General features: G+C 37.6%; 2 protein-coding genes across 2 annotated transcripts; one reads left to right on the forward strand and one right to left on the reverse strand.

Moving 5' to 3' along the window:
- Positions 1–185: 185 nt before the first annotated feature.
- Positions 186–3,133, forward strand: LOC127795390 (H/ACA ribonucleoprotein complex subunit 2-like protein). Its single transcript, XM_052327037.1, has 4 exons — positions 186–369; positions 459–528; positions 1,879–1,984; positions 2,911–3,133. The coding sequence occupies exons 1-4, from the start codon at positions 234–236 to the stop codon at positions 3,070–3,072; spliced, it is 474 nt and encodes a 157-aa protein (XP_052182997.1). The 5' UTR covers positions 186–233; the 3' UTR covers positions 3,073–3,133.
- Positions 3,134–3,507: 374 nt separating this feature from the next.
- Positions 3,508–18,774, reverse strand: LOC127795388 (inorganic pyrophosphatase TTM1). The gene is made up of 12 exons (XM_052327035.1): positions 18,605–18,774; positions 13,729–14,096; positions 11,681–11,795; positions 10,042–10,237; positions 9,807–9,920; positions 9,522–9,695; positions 8,324–8,518; positions 6,931–7,053; positions 6,751–6,863; positions 6,439–6,562; positions 5,664–5,915; positions 3,508–3,897 (listed from the first exon to the last, which is right to left on the reverse strand). Exons 2-12 carry the CDS (start codon positions 14,066–14,068, stop codon positions 3,682–3,684), a joined length of 1,962 nt encoding a protein of 653 aa, XP_052182995.1. The 5' UTR covers positions 14,069–14,096; positions 18,605–18,774; the 3' UTR covers positions 3,508–3,681.
- Positions 18,775–19,597: the final 823 nt, after the last annotated feature.

Below are 19,597 nucleotides of genomic sequence, written 5' to 3' on the forward strand. Positions count from 1 at the left end.
AAATACAAGTAGAACCTTTTCTTAAAAAAAATTACACTAACCACTCATCAGGCCAGTTAGTTCGATAGAGCGGGCCCGGGCCGGCCCAAAATCATCCAACCTTGAGCCCGAAACCTATTAGAAATAAATAAATAGACGACTAAATCTAAAACCCTAACAAAAGGCCAGACTACCGCATAAAAACCCTAGTTTTCATCTCCACTGCGCAAAATCCCTTCTTTGCTCGATTACAGATGGCAAGCGACAGCGAAACAGAGAAGTCGGCACAGAAGGAGAAGGAGAAGAAGAAGTTGTTGGCTTTGGCCCCCATTGCGAAACCGCTCGCCGGCAAGAAGCTCTGCAAACGCACATTCAAGCTTGTTCGACGAGGTTTGTTCATACATTCATATCGACATATTCAGGCTTCTATATGTGTTTATGACATCCGTATCTATATTGAGTTCGTGTTCTTGCTTCAGCTGCAGAGCAAAAATGCCTGAAGAGAGGAGTGAAGGAGGTTGTCAAAAGCATTCGCCGCGGTAACAAAGGGTCCGTCCCTTCTAGATTTTCATTACGCTGTATATGTGAAGCAATCCTCCACCCGTTTCTATAGATGCACACACGTACTTCTGTACTTAACGATATCGTGTACGTTTTCCTTTGTATGTACAAGGTGCTGATGTTAAGGTTCCATCATCACTATGTGTGACCTTAGCGGATGTGCAGGATTTATTTTGTTATCCATGCTTCTACAAAACCGATCTCAGCTTAAATTTCAATATGAAATGTCAATAAAATTGGACATACCCTTATTAGAAAGTATTCATATTGCACAAAAGACTTTGTTAGAATTTGTTGAAATTATGCACTAAACAATAAATTAAATATGAGTATTTAACTTCAAAAAAAACAAACCATAGAAAATTCATTTCAAAGCAGGAAGCATTATGGATAATATTTTTTATGATTATAAATATTTGGTGTGAAGTGCTTAGGATGGTAAGGGAGTCTAATATTGGCACCTGCGATGCTTTGATGGTTAGATAAGAAATGCATTCTCACACCCAGTTTTGCTTCTTTATGATGGGCTTATTCAGAGGCCAGAAATGAAAGAAAAATTTTATTCTTTTGATTGTATTCTCTCAAGGACAATGTCTTTTGCCAAAAAAGTTGAATTATATTGAGTATATATGTAACAAGGAAAACAAATTAAAGGGAGACAAACAATGAATGGTTCATTCCATAGTATTGACCATTGATTAGCATTTTTCTAGAGAGGACAAATGAATAAATTTATTGCATTATTCTTGTATCACCAAACATGGTTTCCCAAGCTTGCATTATTCAATATTTCATCATTGCATTATTCAAAACAGAAACTTGCCTACTGTTTTCAATTTTTACAAGCAAAGCCAGTTTTCAGCAAGGAAATGGCCACCTGATCATACTGGATGAGGAAGTAGTCTACAAATACGTATAATTTTTTATTATAATTTTAAATTTTGTATTTATATAACCATTATATGGATTTTGATATTTCCAAAATTGGTAATTGCTTTATTTCTTGACTTCTGTATATAGGTCAAAAAGGCCATTAATTTTTGACATAGTGTTTGTGTTTTCTTGTTTCAACCCCATTTCTTTTGCTAAAAAAAGTAAATGTCATTTTCAAACTACTTGATACTATCAATGTTTAACGTGTTTTAAGTTGAAGAAGATGCCAGCTTGTGATTTGCTGCCACTTTGGCCGGACAGAGTTTGGTTCACTATGTTAGTGCTTGTGTGTGCGTGTATTATGGAGAGCAGCTTTCTTGTTGTTGAAGATTGTGCTTTAATTGCTCTGGTTACTTTTATTTACACTTCATTTCTCATTAATCCATCTTATTATTGTAAATGCAGATTGTGTATTATAGCTGGGAATATATCTCCTATTGATGTCATCACTCATGTTCCAATCTTATGTGAAGAAGCTGAAATTCCTTATATATATGTGCCAGCAAAAGAAGTAAGTTTCTTTTTTTTTTTTTTTTTTTACCGTTCTCCTGTAGATACAGTGAGTCAGTCTTCTATTTTTTTTTTTTTTAATTCTTATGCTATAGATGATAAGGGTTTCTGTTTCTCTTATGATTGTTTCCTGTCGCTATGGTAATTTTCAAGAATAGGTTGCACTGCTTATGTATTAGCTTAGCATTTGCAATTAAATTTTTATTGATCTTAACATTCCTATTCAGTTTATTGCCATACATTTTGACGTATTAAGAAAAGGGTAATACCATTTATGTTAAGGTATCTGGGGAATCATTTTGTTGTTTTTACAAGACTGAGGGCATTTCATTTTTCCTTCTTTTCTTCTCATTACTTCTGGATACAATGCTATCATCTGCATTGGCAGTTTAATGCACTTTCTTTCATTAAATAACCAGGACTTCCATGTTTTAGTTGCTTCTTAACTTGCATCCTGGCGGTTATTTGGAGATAGCATGATCAAATTTCATAGGCATTAAAGCCCTGTCTAGTTAGAGTTCTTGTGTTTTCATGCTATTTATGTTTTCTATTTCTGAAACAAAACTAACGAATCATTGAACAATGGCTGTAAGAAACTTTATACCAGAAAAACTATTTCCTTATGTTCATTAAAATTCATCTCTGATTGTTGTGGTGTTCTCTTAAGCTGGTTTTTAGGCTCTTCTCCGTGTACCCAATTGTGTTTGTGTTTCCTTCTTCTATTTTGTTTCAGAAAGTTGCATTACTTTCAAGATTCACGCCACTTGCATCACTTGGGTTTTTAAAAACAATTCTGTGAAATAGCATTGGTTACGTTGATGGATCATCATTCATACACTCTTTATCTAATCGGAATAAGGTTTGGCATAGTGGTGTATCATTTGACTCTTAGGGCGCTAAAATCACTGCCATGTTGCTTTTATCCAGGATCTTGCAAATGCAGCCACTACCAAGAGGCCAACATGCTGTGTTCTAGTGCTAACCAAACCAACCAAGGGGGAGCTGGGCCAGGAGGAACAAGAAAAGCTGAAGGGGGATTATGATCAAGTTGTAAAAGAAGTTTCTGATCTCACTTCCTCTATGTACTAGATTTTGACACAAACTGAGTATTGCAGTTCTCATTCAGTAATGTATTTCTGATTTTGCCGGATGTACCGTGTGGTAGTTGCATATGTTGCAACGGCAAGCAGCACAGGGTGCATTTTCCTTTTTTGAGATTTTGTCCAACACAACTAAGATCATTTTTAGTTATATGAGAAGAAGACAAATAGAGAGGAATGTAGATGAAATGGAAGTAATGGACGAATCAGAACTCAACCGGCCTCTATAACAGGATAAAAGGATTTTGATATGTTATTTGGTAATTGTTGATATGGCTCGGAGCTGGCTATAAGAAAGCGGCTAAAGTCGTTAGCCATAAGGTGGAATGGAATCCCAATAACATGTGTAGTTGATCTCTGAGGTGCATATTTGATGGGCGAAGAGTAACACATTAAAGAAGTTAACCATGTTCTTCATTTCAAATTACTTTAACTTCTAATGCATTCTATATATACTGCTCCATAGAACCAACCAACGGAGTCAACAGTTTGAACAGAAAGATCCTGAGTTGCCAATTGTTTCATCCCAAGACGTTTGCAACAAGACACAACATATACATGCTTCTAGTATGCAGCAGACTGGATTCCCAGCGCACTATCAGTGTTGGGAAGACAAGGTCCTGAAGAAAAAGATGCCGAGGCCACCAAGGGCCAAAGTTAGGGCGAAAGAAATTCCAACGGCCCCGGCATCTGTTGATCTGCTTGTATCAGTTCTTCCAGCACCAGAACTCTCTCGGCGGATCTCATGCAAAAGATTGATCAGATTGTCTAATTGATGCATGACTTGACGCTGGCCCCTTGCTACAAGTAACACCTGTTCAGGAATGGATAAATAATGTGAGAAAGGAAATTAGAAAGTGTTGAAAGTTTCAGTAAGAAACCTATGGTTGTAACCATCTTCGGTAGAAGATAAAACACTTTTAAAAGTACTCATTACTCATTACCAGGCCTAAAAATTGAACAGAAGCTTGATTTGCAACTGAAATTTGAGGGCAATTCTAAGGTACCCCGAGGGTATTACACGTCCAGACCTTCATCTTACACAGCACCCTTACCCCTTGTCAACCCCCCCCCCCCCCCCCCCCCCCCCCCGGGTTACACCAACCCCCTTGGGTACCAGTATCCGAGGGATACTAAAGCAGTTCCCAAAATTTGAGCAAAGCTTTGAATCAAAAGACAGCTTTTATGTTCTCTTTCTTGAAAAATTATACATATGCAAAAATTTACCTTTACTTTGCCATGTCTTTGTCAGGAAAGGCTAATAAATACGTGACAGTACATAAGAAACAAGATCCCCAAATCTTGATCCTAAAAGATGTGTTGCTTACTTGCTTGGAATGAATTCATATTGGGCAAACATGATAAAAAAAAAAATGTAGGTAGCTGAGACCAGCATGCTAAGTTGGGTGTACGGAAAAATTAAGAGTAGGAACAAACAAATACATAACATAATACAAGCAACATCTACTAAAGGTAAGAGAAAAATGGTGGAGGTGGCATAGACATTCAACAAGGGGCAACCAATGCCCTAGTTGAGGTGATTTAGAGTTATCTTGAGTTGTATTTATGCTGGCAACTACTGTTACTAGGCAAAAGGATAGTTGCAGATACGAATAGAGCAGAGTGAGGAAAAATGCAAGTGTAACAAGGAGAATAGGATGGAGTATTGTGGATAGGGGTATATTTTATTCTTTATCAGTGCCCATACAATTGGAGTTTTGTCCACATAAGAAATTGATGCAACATTGTTCAATGAAAACAAATTTGGCCCTGGATAGAAGGGAATGGAGAAAAAAAACCCCGAACCCAAGTAGTTGGGAAAAAGCTGAGCTCAGTTGAGTAAAAGAGTTGATTTTTTTTTTTTTCCCCATCTTTTCTTTCCTTTGAATAGATAAGCTCTATGGTTCCATTAACTCTCTTGCTACTAGATCCATCTAATAGGCCATTTTCTTATAGACACCTCCGGAAAAACCATAGCCCCCAGCAGAAGGCAATGCAAAGGAAGAAAGAGAAAGGAAAACATATAACTAATCTTTTACCACCCCTCAAGCATAAATACCCACACCAAAATGCTCAAGTATCACTCTTTTGATAAGAAACAGGAAATGCTGAAATCTAATCCTTCTTACAGATGCTCTCCTTAATGGTGTGAAAGAGGTACATTTCATGCGCTCGTGATTATGTCCATTCTTTCATATTAAAGGGAAGAAGGTGCTATTCTTCAGTGCGCCCACTCTTCCATTCTATGTGAAGAGGAAGAATAAGCTATTCCTCTTACTCCTAAAAATTGAAAGCTGTCCCATATGAGCCCAGTTACTTAATAATACCACTATTCAACCTCCATTTCTCTAAATTCCAACCACGTTCATCTATTAACCTCTTCCCAACAGACATCTGCACAAGGCATACATCTCCCCCGTGAAAGAAAAAGCATATGACTGCCACAAATTAATGACTTTCTCCATACCAAAATATGCTTAATGATGGCAGGCAGTTAAACTGCTATAATTATTAATTTAACATGAGTCACCTATTTTCTTATTTCATCTAACAAAGACTGAATAAGGGAAAGCCAAGTACCTCATCCATCAAAGGGGACTCCCTCGCTAATTGGGATGAAGATGATGAATTGGGCATTGAACCAGTACCAGCCACAAGGAGTGAAGGGGGTGTGCCTCCATTGCAGGCTTCAGCCTGCAAAGCTAAATTTTGTTGGCTAGCTGAAACTTGCCTGCCAGCTAGCTTTGAATTTAATTCTTCAATACGAGATGTAAACTCATCCATTCTCTCATTTAGAGTGGATATTTGTTCTGAGAGTTGAGTAATGATTCCCTGAAACAAATGAAAGACAAATTTACACTGAAAACTAATGCCATACCTGGTAAACAATGAATCAGAAATACTTGATGCAAGGAAAAACAGCAGTTTGGAGTGCAGAGTGCCTGTTTGATGCGATAGTAGAAGCAACTTTGAAGTTGACTTTCTCCACGCACCAAACTTATGTTGTGTTTATTCTACTAGTAACAACAGAGTAAAAGTTAGAAAGACAGTTCCATCTTTCCGTTCCATATCTTCTCTTGTAACCAAGAATGCAGATGTATCTCTAGGGTTGACACCAGAAAGCCCCTTCCCCCATTTCTTTTTTCTTACCCACACTCCTTTTTGGGTGCCAAACAATGACAGATCATACTTAAAAAAGAATCCAACATGATTCTTTGGAGAAAATAATCCTCCCCATGCCAAAAAAAAACACCAACTTGAGATGACTGCTTCAAATCTGTAACTCCAAACCCCATACAGACACCATTACAATACCCATTAATACAAATTGTTTCTCAAGGTAGAGATAAATTACCTGGTTAGTAAGTGATGCTGGAGAATCCAGAGTTCTTCCATCATATCTTCTATTATTGACAGCAAGTTTGGTCAACTTGGATAAGTTCTTGTCTCGTCGTGATGAAAATGAATGCGACATACCACTACCCAAATTAACACATAAATTAGTATTTTGACAATTGATGATATTTAACTCCTCAAAGAAACAGACAACATATTTCCAAGAAAACAAGACTAACAAATTACATCACATAACTTCTCATAGCTCAAGCCAGTGTGTTCCCAGAACAAAATTGTGACTGAAATCATGATGGTGGAGGAAAGAAAGTACCGGTTCAGATACTTCATTCTCCTATCAGCAGAGGCTCGGGTGAGAGCTTCTTTGGGGCTTGAGACCATATCATCATCTATGCTGAGCTGTGTCTTCAGGTCATCTGGCAATGCCTGCAGATGGAATCAATCAGCAAAAGCACAACCAAGAAAGTACATGACCAGTCAAAAAGAACCATACCATAACATCATTTAGAAGTTTCTCCAGTTGAATCTGTTCTATGTATGTACGAGGAACATATGAGCCATCTAATCCCAGATCCTCTGCAATAAGTTTAACATACAAACGATCTCTCCCTTGGACCTACAAAGGAATATATACAATAACCAAAAACATGACTAACTTTGCATGGTTCACCATAAAGCTAGATCCAACAGTTTCAGGAGAAAAGCTCCAGTGAAGACTAGAAATAGAAAAAATAAACTGTTTCTCTCTCTCATGATGTTGTGGTAAATATAATATAAGAAAATACTTGGCCAATTTATTTCTCCACATAGGCTCATTCTCTCGGATGAATGTTGGCCTAATATGCCTGGAGAAAAATTTGGAATGTCTGGCCCATCTTCTGTATACAATCTTTAGAAGTACATTGATCCTAATGCTAGGCAGCTTGGCAATTTTAAATAAATTGCAAGAGGGGTTTTTGTCAGTCAGTATTCATAATATCTTAACTAATTGTCTGCCAATTTCAAATGAAAGACAATTGCACAAAATCACTAACAGTGCCCTGGGAATGAAGTCAAATACCTCTAATATCTGATAAACTTGTAAGTAACTGCCCCCGCCAACTTTTCATAATCACTTCATGCAGGTTAATACTCCTCGAGTTATCCATTCTAGGTTTATATCAAATAATGCTACTTCTGCTTATAAAAGGGCATCCCCAATGGGTGAAGCTCCCCGCTTTGCGAGAGTTGGGGGAGGGTTGGTTTTGTACTCACCCTTGCCCTTGCTTTGCAAAGAGACTATTTCCATAACTTGAACCCATAACTTTCTAGTCAAAAAGGAATAACCTTATTATTGTTACCAAGGTTCACCTCAATGGAAGTTCTACTTATGCCAATGAAAATTTAAGTGAGAGCACCTTGATTGTGCTAACAAGATTTCCATAAATATGAAAGTATAGAAGAAAGGGAAAAGTAAAGACTCCTAGCAAGTCATCATCATCAATTGCACCTTATGCTAACCAAGTTAGGCTCAGTAGCTAAAAGACTCCTACCAAGTATTCCTGAAAATAGATGTTGTAAATATAACATGTGCCTGCTAACAAGTAGATTTAGTTACATTAGGAATGGTAGATAAAATTAATAGCTAAAAGGAAAGAAAAAGTCAAAAAGGCTTGTGAAGTATTTCACTATGAAGTTGTGCATGTTGTTTAAGAGAGTGACATGCTGTTTGTCATGGTCAACAGCATCCATTAATGCATGCTGCAGAATATTTGATATGACAATGCGCAGTCTCATCTAATTCTAGAGGTATTAGATAAAAAAAACTCATGCCAATATAAAAATAAAATAAAAACCAGTCATAGCATACTTAAGACCAATTTTCAGTAAGTGAACTAATACAATACCTGAATATAATTCCGATTAAGTTGTTCTAACCAATCAATTTTCACACACACTCTGTCATCAGAAAAGACGTGGCTGCTTCTTTTCAGAATGGATGCAATTGTATACCCTAAAGCCATAAGTCCACCAAGAAGGCGCACACTAACTTCAAAAGTGATTCTTGGTGATATGATGAATGGATTATCTGTGACCCATTCCTGAAAGGAAGAACAAGTGGTCAGTAGATGTAACATACATTTCATGTATTTCTAACCATTGCTGCACTTCCACAACACAGTTTCTGTAATTCTCAGGATGTTACAGTACTTCTATGACATTTTTTATTCATAAAGTAGTTAGCAGAACATAACCATGAATTAAATCATGTTCACACCTAGTATATCTTTCACTAAAGCACACAATACTTCAGTCCTATAACTGCACATTAATTGTGCTTGTGAATGTAATTTACTTCATATATTCTGGAAGAAACTACCAAACGATATTGTTACAAATTTGTAGCCTAGACAGGCTATTGTCCATCAAGTTCCCCCACCTCAACTGCCAGACCCTCCATATCTGCATGCAATGCCTCAAGTTTTCCAAGTACAAACACACTCTCACTACTGGAGAGCCAAGGTCACATGTTGCAGCAGCAGATGACTTCCAATCTGGAGCCGAAATCAATTGTTGATACCAAGACAAGTGCTAAAAATATGTAACTTTTGGTGCTAAAATATGGGGACAAAGAACAGAGTTTTGAACATGAAATGATCTGATCTGGGAGATATTTCAGGGTTATTTTGGCAATATGAAGAACACTAGTTTACAGTAGCTTAGATTTGTTATGTGTTCTTTAAGGCACTACATTGATTAATCTTGATGGGGAAGGAATATGCATAAAAGTGGATCAATTTCCTAGATTGGGAGAAAGCTTCAAACGCCTGGTTCTGGAGTTTTGTAGGCTAAAAGTGCACAAAGTAAGAAGAGAGTCTCAAAAGAATAATATAATTCTAGAGCAGCTTATTAGAGCCAATAAGGGAGAAAAAAGTGGGAAGGAATTAAATTAATTGAAATGTAACATCTCTAAAACAAGGGGAAAATACACCAATTGGGGGTAACATTGGTATGGATTTAATAGTTGATAATAAGATACGGACACGGTTATGTAAAGCATAATTACTAGTTGAATAGAGAGGCTTAGGTTGTTGATTATCAAACCTCAAACATAAGATTGTATTTGCCAGCCTTGTTCCTCATCCTCAGATATGATTGGCATGCTTCAGGGTCTTCACCTGGAGGGAGAAGATATATATCATAAGTTTCCTCTGTGGCTTCCTTGTGTTCTTCAGAAAGAACAGCCTTGATTTGCTCCACAGCCACAGTCCGTGATGACTACAGAACAGAAAGCATCCACTCAGTGCTAGGTGTAGAAGCCAAAATGTTAGACGAGGTGCTTAGGATACAACCCTGAAAACTTAACTCAGGTGATAATTGAAAGTTAACCTTTAAAATATAAGTGGGATTCTGAAATCCATTAAATGGATTAAATTTGTTCATAATTTTTATATGCGCTGTCTGGAGGTCGGGCTCAATAAAAGCCTTGTACATAGGATACACCTGTGTGAAAGAACATCAATGAGAACCATGCAAAAAGCTTCAGAAATAATTTAAGCACTAACTGGGAATTCAGTCAAAGGGTCCTGAAGAAAAGTGATGAAAATGGAAAGAACTAAGACACCGTTTCAGATATTTGCTGGATTATCTCTTCAGGCTCTTGTCCAGCACGTTGAATGTCCCTTAACACCCTCTTGACCAGGTCGAAGTGAACTCCCCCAGTAATAGAGACACGAAGATCTAGCAAAGGCCGCAATCTTTCACTTAATGCATATATGCCTTCAATAATCACAATGCGGGAGCTGGGAACTTCAATTGTCCTGTTAGATACATCACTTTGGTAATATTACATATATAGACACACAGTTTAAGATAGAAGTACATGAGACTTCCAGTATAAAAGGCATAAGATATATTCTTGTTGGTGAATACACCAGCACACCACATGTCATGACTCATCATTGAAAAGTTCTCCTGAAAGTGTTCTATTTATCAGCCTCATGAAAACACAAACCCTTAGAAATTCTTTCAAAAAGTGCCACATGTCAGCCTCATGAAAGTGATACATGGGCCATTGGGTTAATCACCAGATTCTCCAAGAGCTTAGGACAACGGATGGGGCACCTTGGACCTTGGCCACCCCCAAGGATGATGTTGTTCACTCACTACTTGAACAAGTTTAGAGCTACAATTGTGCTCAGCCTCATAGCTTGAGTATATGAAATCCTCCCCAAGCTATATCTGTAACTCAAGGAAATCACCTTCAGTCCAGACCTTGGACGCTTCCACCAGGGATTGTCAGGGATATGCATATTGGATGTTACAGATATGAATTCAGTGAGGCATGTAAGCCCTTCAGGGATGCATGCCTCAACCTGCCAAGACAGATGGGTCACCAAATTCTCTTGACAAGCACTTGATTGGCTCTGATGAAGAGACTTGCCTTTATAAGGAAGCCTAGTCAACATCATCCATCCCCACAGAACTGGTATATCCCAACCACACTTCCAAGTCAATGAGGGCCTGCCACCATCAAATAAAATGATGAGCAGAGAAAAGCTCAGAGCTCAGTGGTCTTCCAAGTAGAGTTATCCTCCATTAAGCGTAACGTCCCTATCCTCTTCAATGTTCAGTAATCCTTCCACTGCCACTCTCTCCTCTAGGTTGTTCTAACTCTCTTCCTTCACCCCTGATGGTCCTAATGCCATATTAATGACCATTATAACTTCTCATAATCCCACACCCTAAATTTCAACAAATTCCTATGAGTCTATAAGATTACTTGAAAGTAAAAAAATAAAAAAAGAAGGTAAGGATAGAAAGAACAAGGAAAAGACATATACCAAACTTACTGTGTAGTAAGAAAATATGGCAATGGAAAAAATCTGTTTACGTCTTTTTCCCCCTTCTTCCTTCTTATATGGATTTTTTTTTGGTTTGGGGGGTGGGGGGGAAGATGGCAGATAAATCAGATAATAATCATTGATGGTGGTGCCAGGCTCACTAAACAAGTAATCAAAGGCCAAAAAGGTCAACTGTTATAGCAGCAACAGCTTTTTTTTTTTTTTTTTATCTCTTTAGCCTGCCCCCTCCTCCTAATATGCCACTACAACAGCCACAGAAACTTGAGCTAAGTATACCAATGCCCATCCATCACTTCAAACAAGCATAAACATACATGCCATTCACATCACAAATCCAAAAATAGAAGTTAATACAAAAAGGAGTTAATTTAAGCTTTATGAAATAGAGATATTCCCAACCTGTAACCAGTTCGAGAGCTAGATTTAAAATCATATATAGGAACCTGAACAGACTTCCCTTCCTTTAAACCACGGATATTCTCAAGCAAAGTGTCATAATCCGTCAATCGTGGATCTGTTTTAAAGCAGTCCAATCATTAGACTTCTGCCAATTAGTCTTTAGTCATAAACTATCTTACCAGATAAGAAACCACAATATAGTCTGCCTTTAAGGCAAACTAGGAGGTAAACTGCATAAAATATGTAAAAGATAATAAACACATAATCAGGTCCATTATTTTCCAAGCCAACTGCACTTTATTACTCAAATGTTCATAGAAGTGTGTCAAAATCAACTAATTTTTCCAATTCTTAGGTAAGGAATAAAAAAAAAAAGTAGAAGAGTATAGTTAGAAAATGTCAAAATGATATCATGTATAGGTCCCTTTTACTAAGTTGAGGCAGGCATCAGAGGCATGACTAAAACTCAACCAAGCAGGTGCTTTTTGCAGTTTAATCCATCAGAATCTTCTAAGTTCTAGAAGACATATCTGCTCATATCAGCAATCTCTTTGAATATGATTCCAGAGAACAAATTCATTGGTTAAGCACAGTAGTGAAGATCTTTATCTCCACACCACCACCACCATAAGAAAAGAAAAGAACAAAAACGAAAGAAAGAAAAAGTCAAAAAGAAAAAAGGAAAAAGGTAATGCAAGAGTTGAAATTGTATGAACATGTTTGAATTTTAGTGTTCTCAAATGGTATTTACTCCAGGATGTTCCAGACCAATACCAATAACTTGTTCAATTTGACTTGGGAGCACACCATATTTAATACAAGTCAATGAGCACTCATCTGGAATGGACTCGAAGAATCCATTTTCCATTAATCATTTCAGCATTATCTGGAAATTTTATACCAATTCCATGTTGTCGCAACATCGACGAGGCCATAACAATTATGTTAACTTGGTTTATCTTTGGCATTCCAAGTGGTTACCATATTCTTTTTATTTGTCAAATAGTCCCTTTCTCCACTATATTCCATCTTCAAGCCCAAACCTGCCCACCTAAGAACATAAAATTTGTCAACAGCCCAGAAGCAGGTCATCCTTGCTAATATTCTTCTCTATAAGCCAACAGCCTCCCAAATTCCCCTATCTCGCATCCTGAGTTGCCAGTCTAAGCTCATTTGCTTCTTCAATACCTGAATTGGGCCAATATATTGGGTTCGTCTACTGTAAAACACTTGAATTCAGCCTGTTGTTGTACTTCAACAGCCTTTCAATACACAAATTTGCTGTAATTCATGTACTAGGTCATGTCAGGAAACAATCAGTTCCTTGTAATATGGATTCATGAAAGCTTTCCATTTCTTTTTTGATTTACCTTTAATTGCTCAATTAAAATATTCTCAAATAGTTTTCGCCCAAATCAAAACCCATGTCAAATCCTTCTTGATTTGTACCACCATTCTAGAATTTAACTAGTTCTTGCCTACAAAACGGAGAAGTACCTGAATTTCATAATGTATTAAAAAGAATCCAGCTCACGGGAAAAGTAGAGTGTAACTGATATGATTCAGTATATGCTTCCTAAAGGGTTGCATTTCTGATTGGATAGAATAAGCCCTAATGGGTTCATATACAGCCACCCATACAACAGACATGGATGCAAATAAACCTAATCGGCATATCAAATCCAAGCTAGACAAGAAGAATAAATGGCATGTAATTACTGGCTTTTCTTCGTAGTATTTTTATGATTTTATCAACTTCACAACAATTGCCTGAATTGCTAACCACCCAACAACCAACTTCCAGATTCTCAAGGGAGTAGCAACAGTTCTCGACTCTAGACTTCCCTTTAAGATTCATCAATTTTCTGAAAGATAATAAGCAGGAAGACTATATACGTTAATAGACATGCATATTTAGGGCAAACTCTGAGAAAGACGCATGACTTTACAGAAAAGTTTAAGAAATAATTTAAAGGATACAAATGCTAACAAACCACCAATTCACCAGAAGATTTTCTGACATGCTTCAAGAAAAAGATGTCACTTACCATCAAAGTTTCCATCAATAAGACGGCTTGAATCGTTGTAGTTGTCCATTGTTATGACAGCAACACTGGGCATAAAGTTGAGCAACTTTTCTGTAAAGACAGTTTTCCCAGCCCCAGAGGGACCTGCAACTCCAACTAAAATTATCCCCTCATTTTTTTGAGACAACAACTGACAGGCACGGATTACAATGAAGAAACCCTTCTCAAATGAAAAGGGATCTTGGATTGGGACAACCTCAAACCGATCAGAGTCCTTTCTTTTAACCAAATGGACTTGATCCCTTAATAGTCCAAACCGCCGCCTAGGTGATTCAATATTCAATGAAGTATCCTGAGCCATTAAACTGTGGTTTAAGCTATTCCTTTATCTGAAGAATGAAGGGGGAATAAAAACACAACAATGAGTACACAGAATTGTATAAAACTCTGATGTTAAAATGCTATTTGCAAAAATATGCAAAACCGAAATTTAATGGCTACTACCACTAAAATCTTTTGCAAGCAAATGGTAAATTTTTTTGGAAAATCACTTTTCGATACTTCTTTTTGCAAATAAAATTTCTCTCAAGATTTGAAGGCTAAGAGAAACAGATAAACTTAATTAATTGGAGGGAAATGAGCAAATTAAACAATGAGCAGTGTCAAAATGAACCTAACTAATGTATGAGGAGAATTGAAACCCTTAATTGGTAAACATTTTATCTTAAGTGCATACAAGATGTGTCCATAGAGGTAATCAGTAGACATGTTAGTTCTTGTTTCCATGGTTGCTCTAATATGGAAAATAGAAACAATAACAACAATCACAAGCCACAATCCACTAGGTGGGGCTAATATGGAAAGTGGAAATTTTGAAACAACATTTTTACCATGAAATCTTATTGTAGGAATAACTCCTACTCTCCATAAACAGTAACCAGTCCAGCATTGAATGGAATGAAGTCTTATTGTAGAAAGTTCATTCTTATCATAGGAATGAAATTTCTATATCATTCAAAAAAATTACCAGTTCAGCATTGATAGAGAGAGCTAATTAATACAGGTATATTATAGAATAGAATCAAGCTTCCACTAGTGTAATTTTTTTCTTCCCATGCAGTGAGATCAAGAAATCCTTTAAGTTTAAAAGATAAATTATACACAAATATGGAATATAACCTCCAAAAAACTTTTACATTTCAGTTGGAATAGTTCAGCAACTTCATTTTGACATTAGAGGCAAATATATGTGTAGACATCAATATCTATGGGTTTCAGTAGGTCAACGGAGAATTTGCACACAAATTTCCCTTCCCTTCTCATGCTTCATTCCAAAATAAACCCTCCATTTGAACACACAAGATTTTCCATGCCATTTTGGAAGACTGATCCTATGTGACTAGAAGGTCATGAGTTCAAGTTGTGGAAACAGACTTTTTGCGAACCACCCCCGCCGCCGCAAACAACCGATACACCCTCCAAAAAGAATCTGTCATGTTTATTGCATAAGTCAAGCTAACAAGGCCAATCTCCACACAAGGTTGTCCTCAACTTCTTGTTTCACATACAATAGTTATCTCCATGAAACAAAGATTAAAGCTCGTGGTAGCAACAATTTCTAGGTGATGCATGGCCCGCCCTGGTGACATTTCAACAAAAGATAACATAATTAAATAAGAGGATGGGTACAAGAATAACATATTCAGCTAAGATCGCACAAGTTATACCAGAAATGGAGGACAACAGCTTGACCTAACAGGGTTCGGGAGAATTTTGTTTGAAAGCTGAGAATGAGGTGCTGACAATTCTGTGTGGTGCTCACTGTCTCCTTCACTTTAATAGAGATATTAAAAATCAAAAGTGTATTTCATCCTTAGACATTTCACTATGGCATGTCTCATCACCCCTTGTACCATTTCACACCATTGCTCCCCATTTGGGTAGGTAATACAGCTTCACAGTACAGAAGACACTAATTGATGGGCATATTTACCTAGGCAAAATCCTTGGTTCACCATAATTCTGCAACTCACCATTCTATGTTGGCAGAAAAGCAAAAGGCAATCTTTTGACTGATAAAATAGACACATAAATCCGAATCTTGGCAACCATTGGAGAAAGTGTTTTTGTTTATTGTGTGCATAGGTTCCAGATATCTTGACTTGCTGGAGCAGCAAAGAGAAGTATAGTATTACGACAGCCCCCAGCCTTAATCCCACGAGGTAAGGTCAGCTACATGGATATTAGAGCTCCATGTGTCTCTATCCATGGCAAATCCTCTATGAGGTCATGTCTAAGATATGCATAGAATTATACAGATTAAACTTGTATATCAATTTTCTCACAGAAAAAAAAGTGTTTTGGTCGAGGTTTCCTTAGGAGTGTGAAGTCCTAGCATAACTGTGTAAAACTGTGCCGTGTTGCTACTAATAATGCTTTTACATCTTTAATTTGTAAAAAAAATAAAGTATATTTTCATAGAAATAAATTTTAAAATACCTCAAGAGAATGTTCGGTTCTAATAGAATTATAGAATAATATATTTAAATCTGCCACTGTCCTACCACATTTAACACATTGTGCATGTTAGAGTTCTCATTTAATGTATGAGAACAACCCACATTGCAGGTAACATATATTAAACCTATTAAAAATTATTTGAGTAAGTTAAAACCTTAAAGATGTAAAATCATGAGGGAGAAAGCTGAGAAATAGTACATGAAAAAATTGCCCAAAAATGAGAGACTGTAAATATAAGTCAATTATTAGAAAATTTAAATAAACCAAATAAAATATTCATACTAAAGTGGGAAATCCCCTCCTATGGGACCCCAACATGCAGCCCACTCTAAGGGCTCCAGCTGGCTGTTTCTACTTATGACAATTCATCACATACTCGGCCCAATACTCATCAGCTCGATATCCGTTGGATCTGCCTCCTGTTTGTGATACACATGGGTCGGCAGGTCAGGGACCCAATCAGTAAGGTCAGGCAAGAATCTATGGAACCCTGAAGAATTCTAAAAAAAGCCAAGTGCCTCTCTAAAAACTGCGATGCCAGCACAGAACTGCCACATGCCACTGGGATCCCATCTGAATAGGGAAGATCTCCCTGGTACCAAGACAGTAAGAGGCCTTTTAACCTCACAGACACGCCCCCATAAAAAGGCAAGGGGAACCATGCATGACAGAGGGCCATGTTTGGTAATAACGGGATAAGGGAACGATTCATGAAGGCAAGCCATATCCAGTAATAATGAGATAATAAGGGGTCAAGATACCTCCCTTTTATCCCCCTCTCTTTTCCCTTCTTTGCTATTACACCCACTCTATTTTCCAACAAGGCTTTGGAGGGCCCTTCCAAGGACATCCCTGAGCAGTTCTTATTCCAGGTTATAGATGCAATGGGAAGAAGAGTTCAAACCAGGTCGCAGGAGCAAGTAACCCAAATCCATGCAAATAATGGTCAAGCTCATGCAACCCAATGATTACCCAAAAGGAAGGCAGGCAACTGATACTTTCTTGCTGGGCACAAATCCCTACGTCATCAAGTGGCGTCATCTGTGAGAAAGAAAGCAAATCAAGTGGACACTAACCCTCTCTAGGGTTCCCGCAGAATATTGCCAACAGACACCACTATCATAGTCCCCCTTCCGGAGAAAGCATGCCCATATGCATAAACAAAGGGAAAAAGAAAATGCTAAACACACACACACACACACACACACACACACACACACACACTATGTAGCCTAGAAAACAAATGCGAAGGTAATAAAGTTTTCCATTAGCAGTTGACGGCAAATAACGAAAAGAAGCAGGAAAGGATGGGGACACCCCTATTGTCTCAAGATCTTCCAAATAGTCGGCATTCTTCACTGATGCCTGTGCATTGCTAGCCCCTTGTGATGCAGCAAGCCTAGCCACATCCAAGCCAACAGAAAATGGTTGGCCCTGGCAGATCCCTGTTAGCTACAACAGTTTCATCACTCTTCAATAGGGTAGAGAAACCTCCCCCTCCTTTCCCTGCTTTACTATTGTGCACTCTCTTTTCCCAGACAATTCTTATTGTGAGTCATAGAAGCAACGGGAAGAGGAGTCCTAGCCAGGCCACATGAGCAAGTAGCCCAGCTACATGCAAATAGTCGCCAGACCTATGCAACCCAGCAGCAACCAGAAGGGAAGGCAGGCAATCCAACCCTTTCTTGATGGGTGCAAATCCTTGCATTATCGCATGCACACTCCACCACACAATCCGGTGCATGGAGTAGAAAATTATAAGTAGATGGGAACTGAAATCATGGCATATGTTTCACTGGGAAACAGACATATAAACAACAAGAAGTCAATAATTGAACTTGGAAGGAACGGTGAACGTTTTAGAAAGATTCCATAAACTATCCATAAAAAGAAATTCAGCCATTTCAGTCATGCAAATTCTACTACATGATCCCACAAACTAAAAGATGGTCACGGAATAAGCCCCCGAAAAGGAACCCAAATCTAATAACTTCCTCTGAAAGGTAAGTATCAATTGTCCCTGGAAATAAGTTAAATCGCTTTCAATCTCCATCCCAACTTAAACAGAATGCCCATAAATTGAATTCAGAAAAACAACATTTCCCGATCAACCGACCTCTCTACAATCTGTAAGCGGGTCTGCAGACTGCGCTTTCCAATCACGAACTAGAAACTAACGATAACCAACAAATTATGCAGAGAAAACTGAAAAAAAAAAAATAAAAGATAGATACCCATAAAAAGAAAATCAAAATTAGGCAAAAAAAAGTGCACGCCGACGAAGTACATCCAATTCCAAACATGTAATTTTCTGGGAAATGAAATTCACAAGAAGAACAAGGAGAGTAAGCAAATATCAATTATCAGCTTCACATACACGGAATAGGGATTCAAAAATCAGCTCGGCTTCGGAGTTGAGACAGTGTTTTGCCTCTGGAGAACGAGATGCTCGAGCCTCGAGGCGTGAAGCTTAAGCAGGAGTAGAGATCACAAAGAGGGAACTGCGCTGAAGAGGGCTACACCTGTACTTATAATTTTTCTTTCTTTTTTCTTTTTCCCCAAACGGATATATATGTATATGTATGTAATATCAAACATGATACGGTTTGTCCGGCTGCCGGCTCTTAAATTAATAATAGTTTTCATTTTTTTTATTTTCTGAAACTCTCACCTCCTTCTTCCCACGGATGACGGTGGAGGTCGCGTCTCGCGTACTTGTTCACCAAAGTCCACGTGTTAAAATAAACAGTGACATGCATTTTTTTGTTTTTGTATTTTTTTATTTTTTGTGTAATTATTTAAATTTGTTATTGTTTTAATTATGTGTATGTACTATATATTTTTTAGGCAATTACAAATCTCACTTAGAGCACAATGAAATACTCAAACTACTCTTATGCGCATGCAAATAATCATCGTCTACACCACAATTTCTTTTTTTAATGGTTGATGTCGAGGCATTTTAATGGTTGATGTCGAGACATGGGAGGTGACCAACAACAAGTATAGAGAATTGAAGATAAGGTGTGACTAGCAATGAGATTGGATATGAGATATGACAGGATAAGAAATAATATGTGACAAGATATAAGAGGTTACTAACAATAAATACAGATGATGAAAGAGAAAGTGCAGATCAATAGTTATGCCCAAAAGTGTAAAGATCATTATTGGTTAAGAAAAATGAATGGTGAAGATATCGACGATTATAGAAAGTGTAAAGGCCATTGATCAATAAATATGAATTGTCAATGCCTTCACTTCTTAGAGCATTTTCACCTTTTACCACTATTGATGCATTCACCTCTTTAATCAATAAATCACATATGTACACCAAGCATTGTTAGATTTATCAAGAGTGTTGTTTTTT

The sequence above is a fragment of the Diospyros lotus genome, chromosome 2 (assembly GCF_014633365.1).
Source record: "Diospyros lotus cultivar Yz01 chromosome 2, ASM1463336v1, whole genome shotgun sequence".
Lineage (NCBI taxonomy): Eukaryota > Viridiplantae > Streptophyta > Magnoliopsida > Ericales > Ebenaceae > Diospyros > Diospyros lotus.

Excerpts from the sequence above, each read along its gene's own strand:
- LOC127795390 (XM_052327037.1), top strand. The coding sequence starts at position 234 with ATGGCAAGCGACAGCGAAACAGAGAAGTCGGCACAGAAGGAGAAGGAG. Across the intron at positions 370-458 it reads ATTCAAGCTTGTTCGACGAG|CTGCAGAGCAAAAATGCCTG; the intron begins GTTTGTTCATAC and ends TTCTTGCTTCAG. Across the intron at positions 1,985-2,910 it reads TATATGTGCCAGCAAAAGAA|GATCTTGCAAATGCAGCCAC; the intron begins GTAAGTTTCTTT and ends GCTTTTATCCAG.
- LOC127795388 (XM_052327035.1), bottom strand. The coding sequence starts at position 14,068 with ATGGCTCAGGATACTTCATTGAATATTGAATCACCTAGGCGGCGGTTT. Across the intron at positions 8,519-9,521 it reads AATACAATCTTATGTTTGAG|GAATGGGTCACAGATAATCC; the intron begins GTTTGATAATCA and ends TCTTCCTTTCAG. Across the intron at positions 7,054-8,323 it reads TTAATCGGAATTATATTCAG|GTCCAAGGGAGAGATCGTTT; the intron begins GTATTGTATTAG and ends ATTCCTTTGTAG.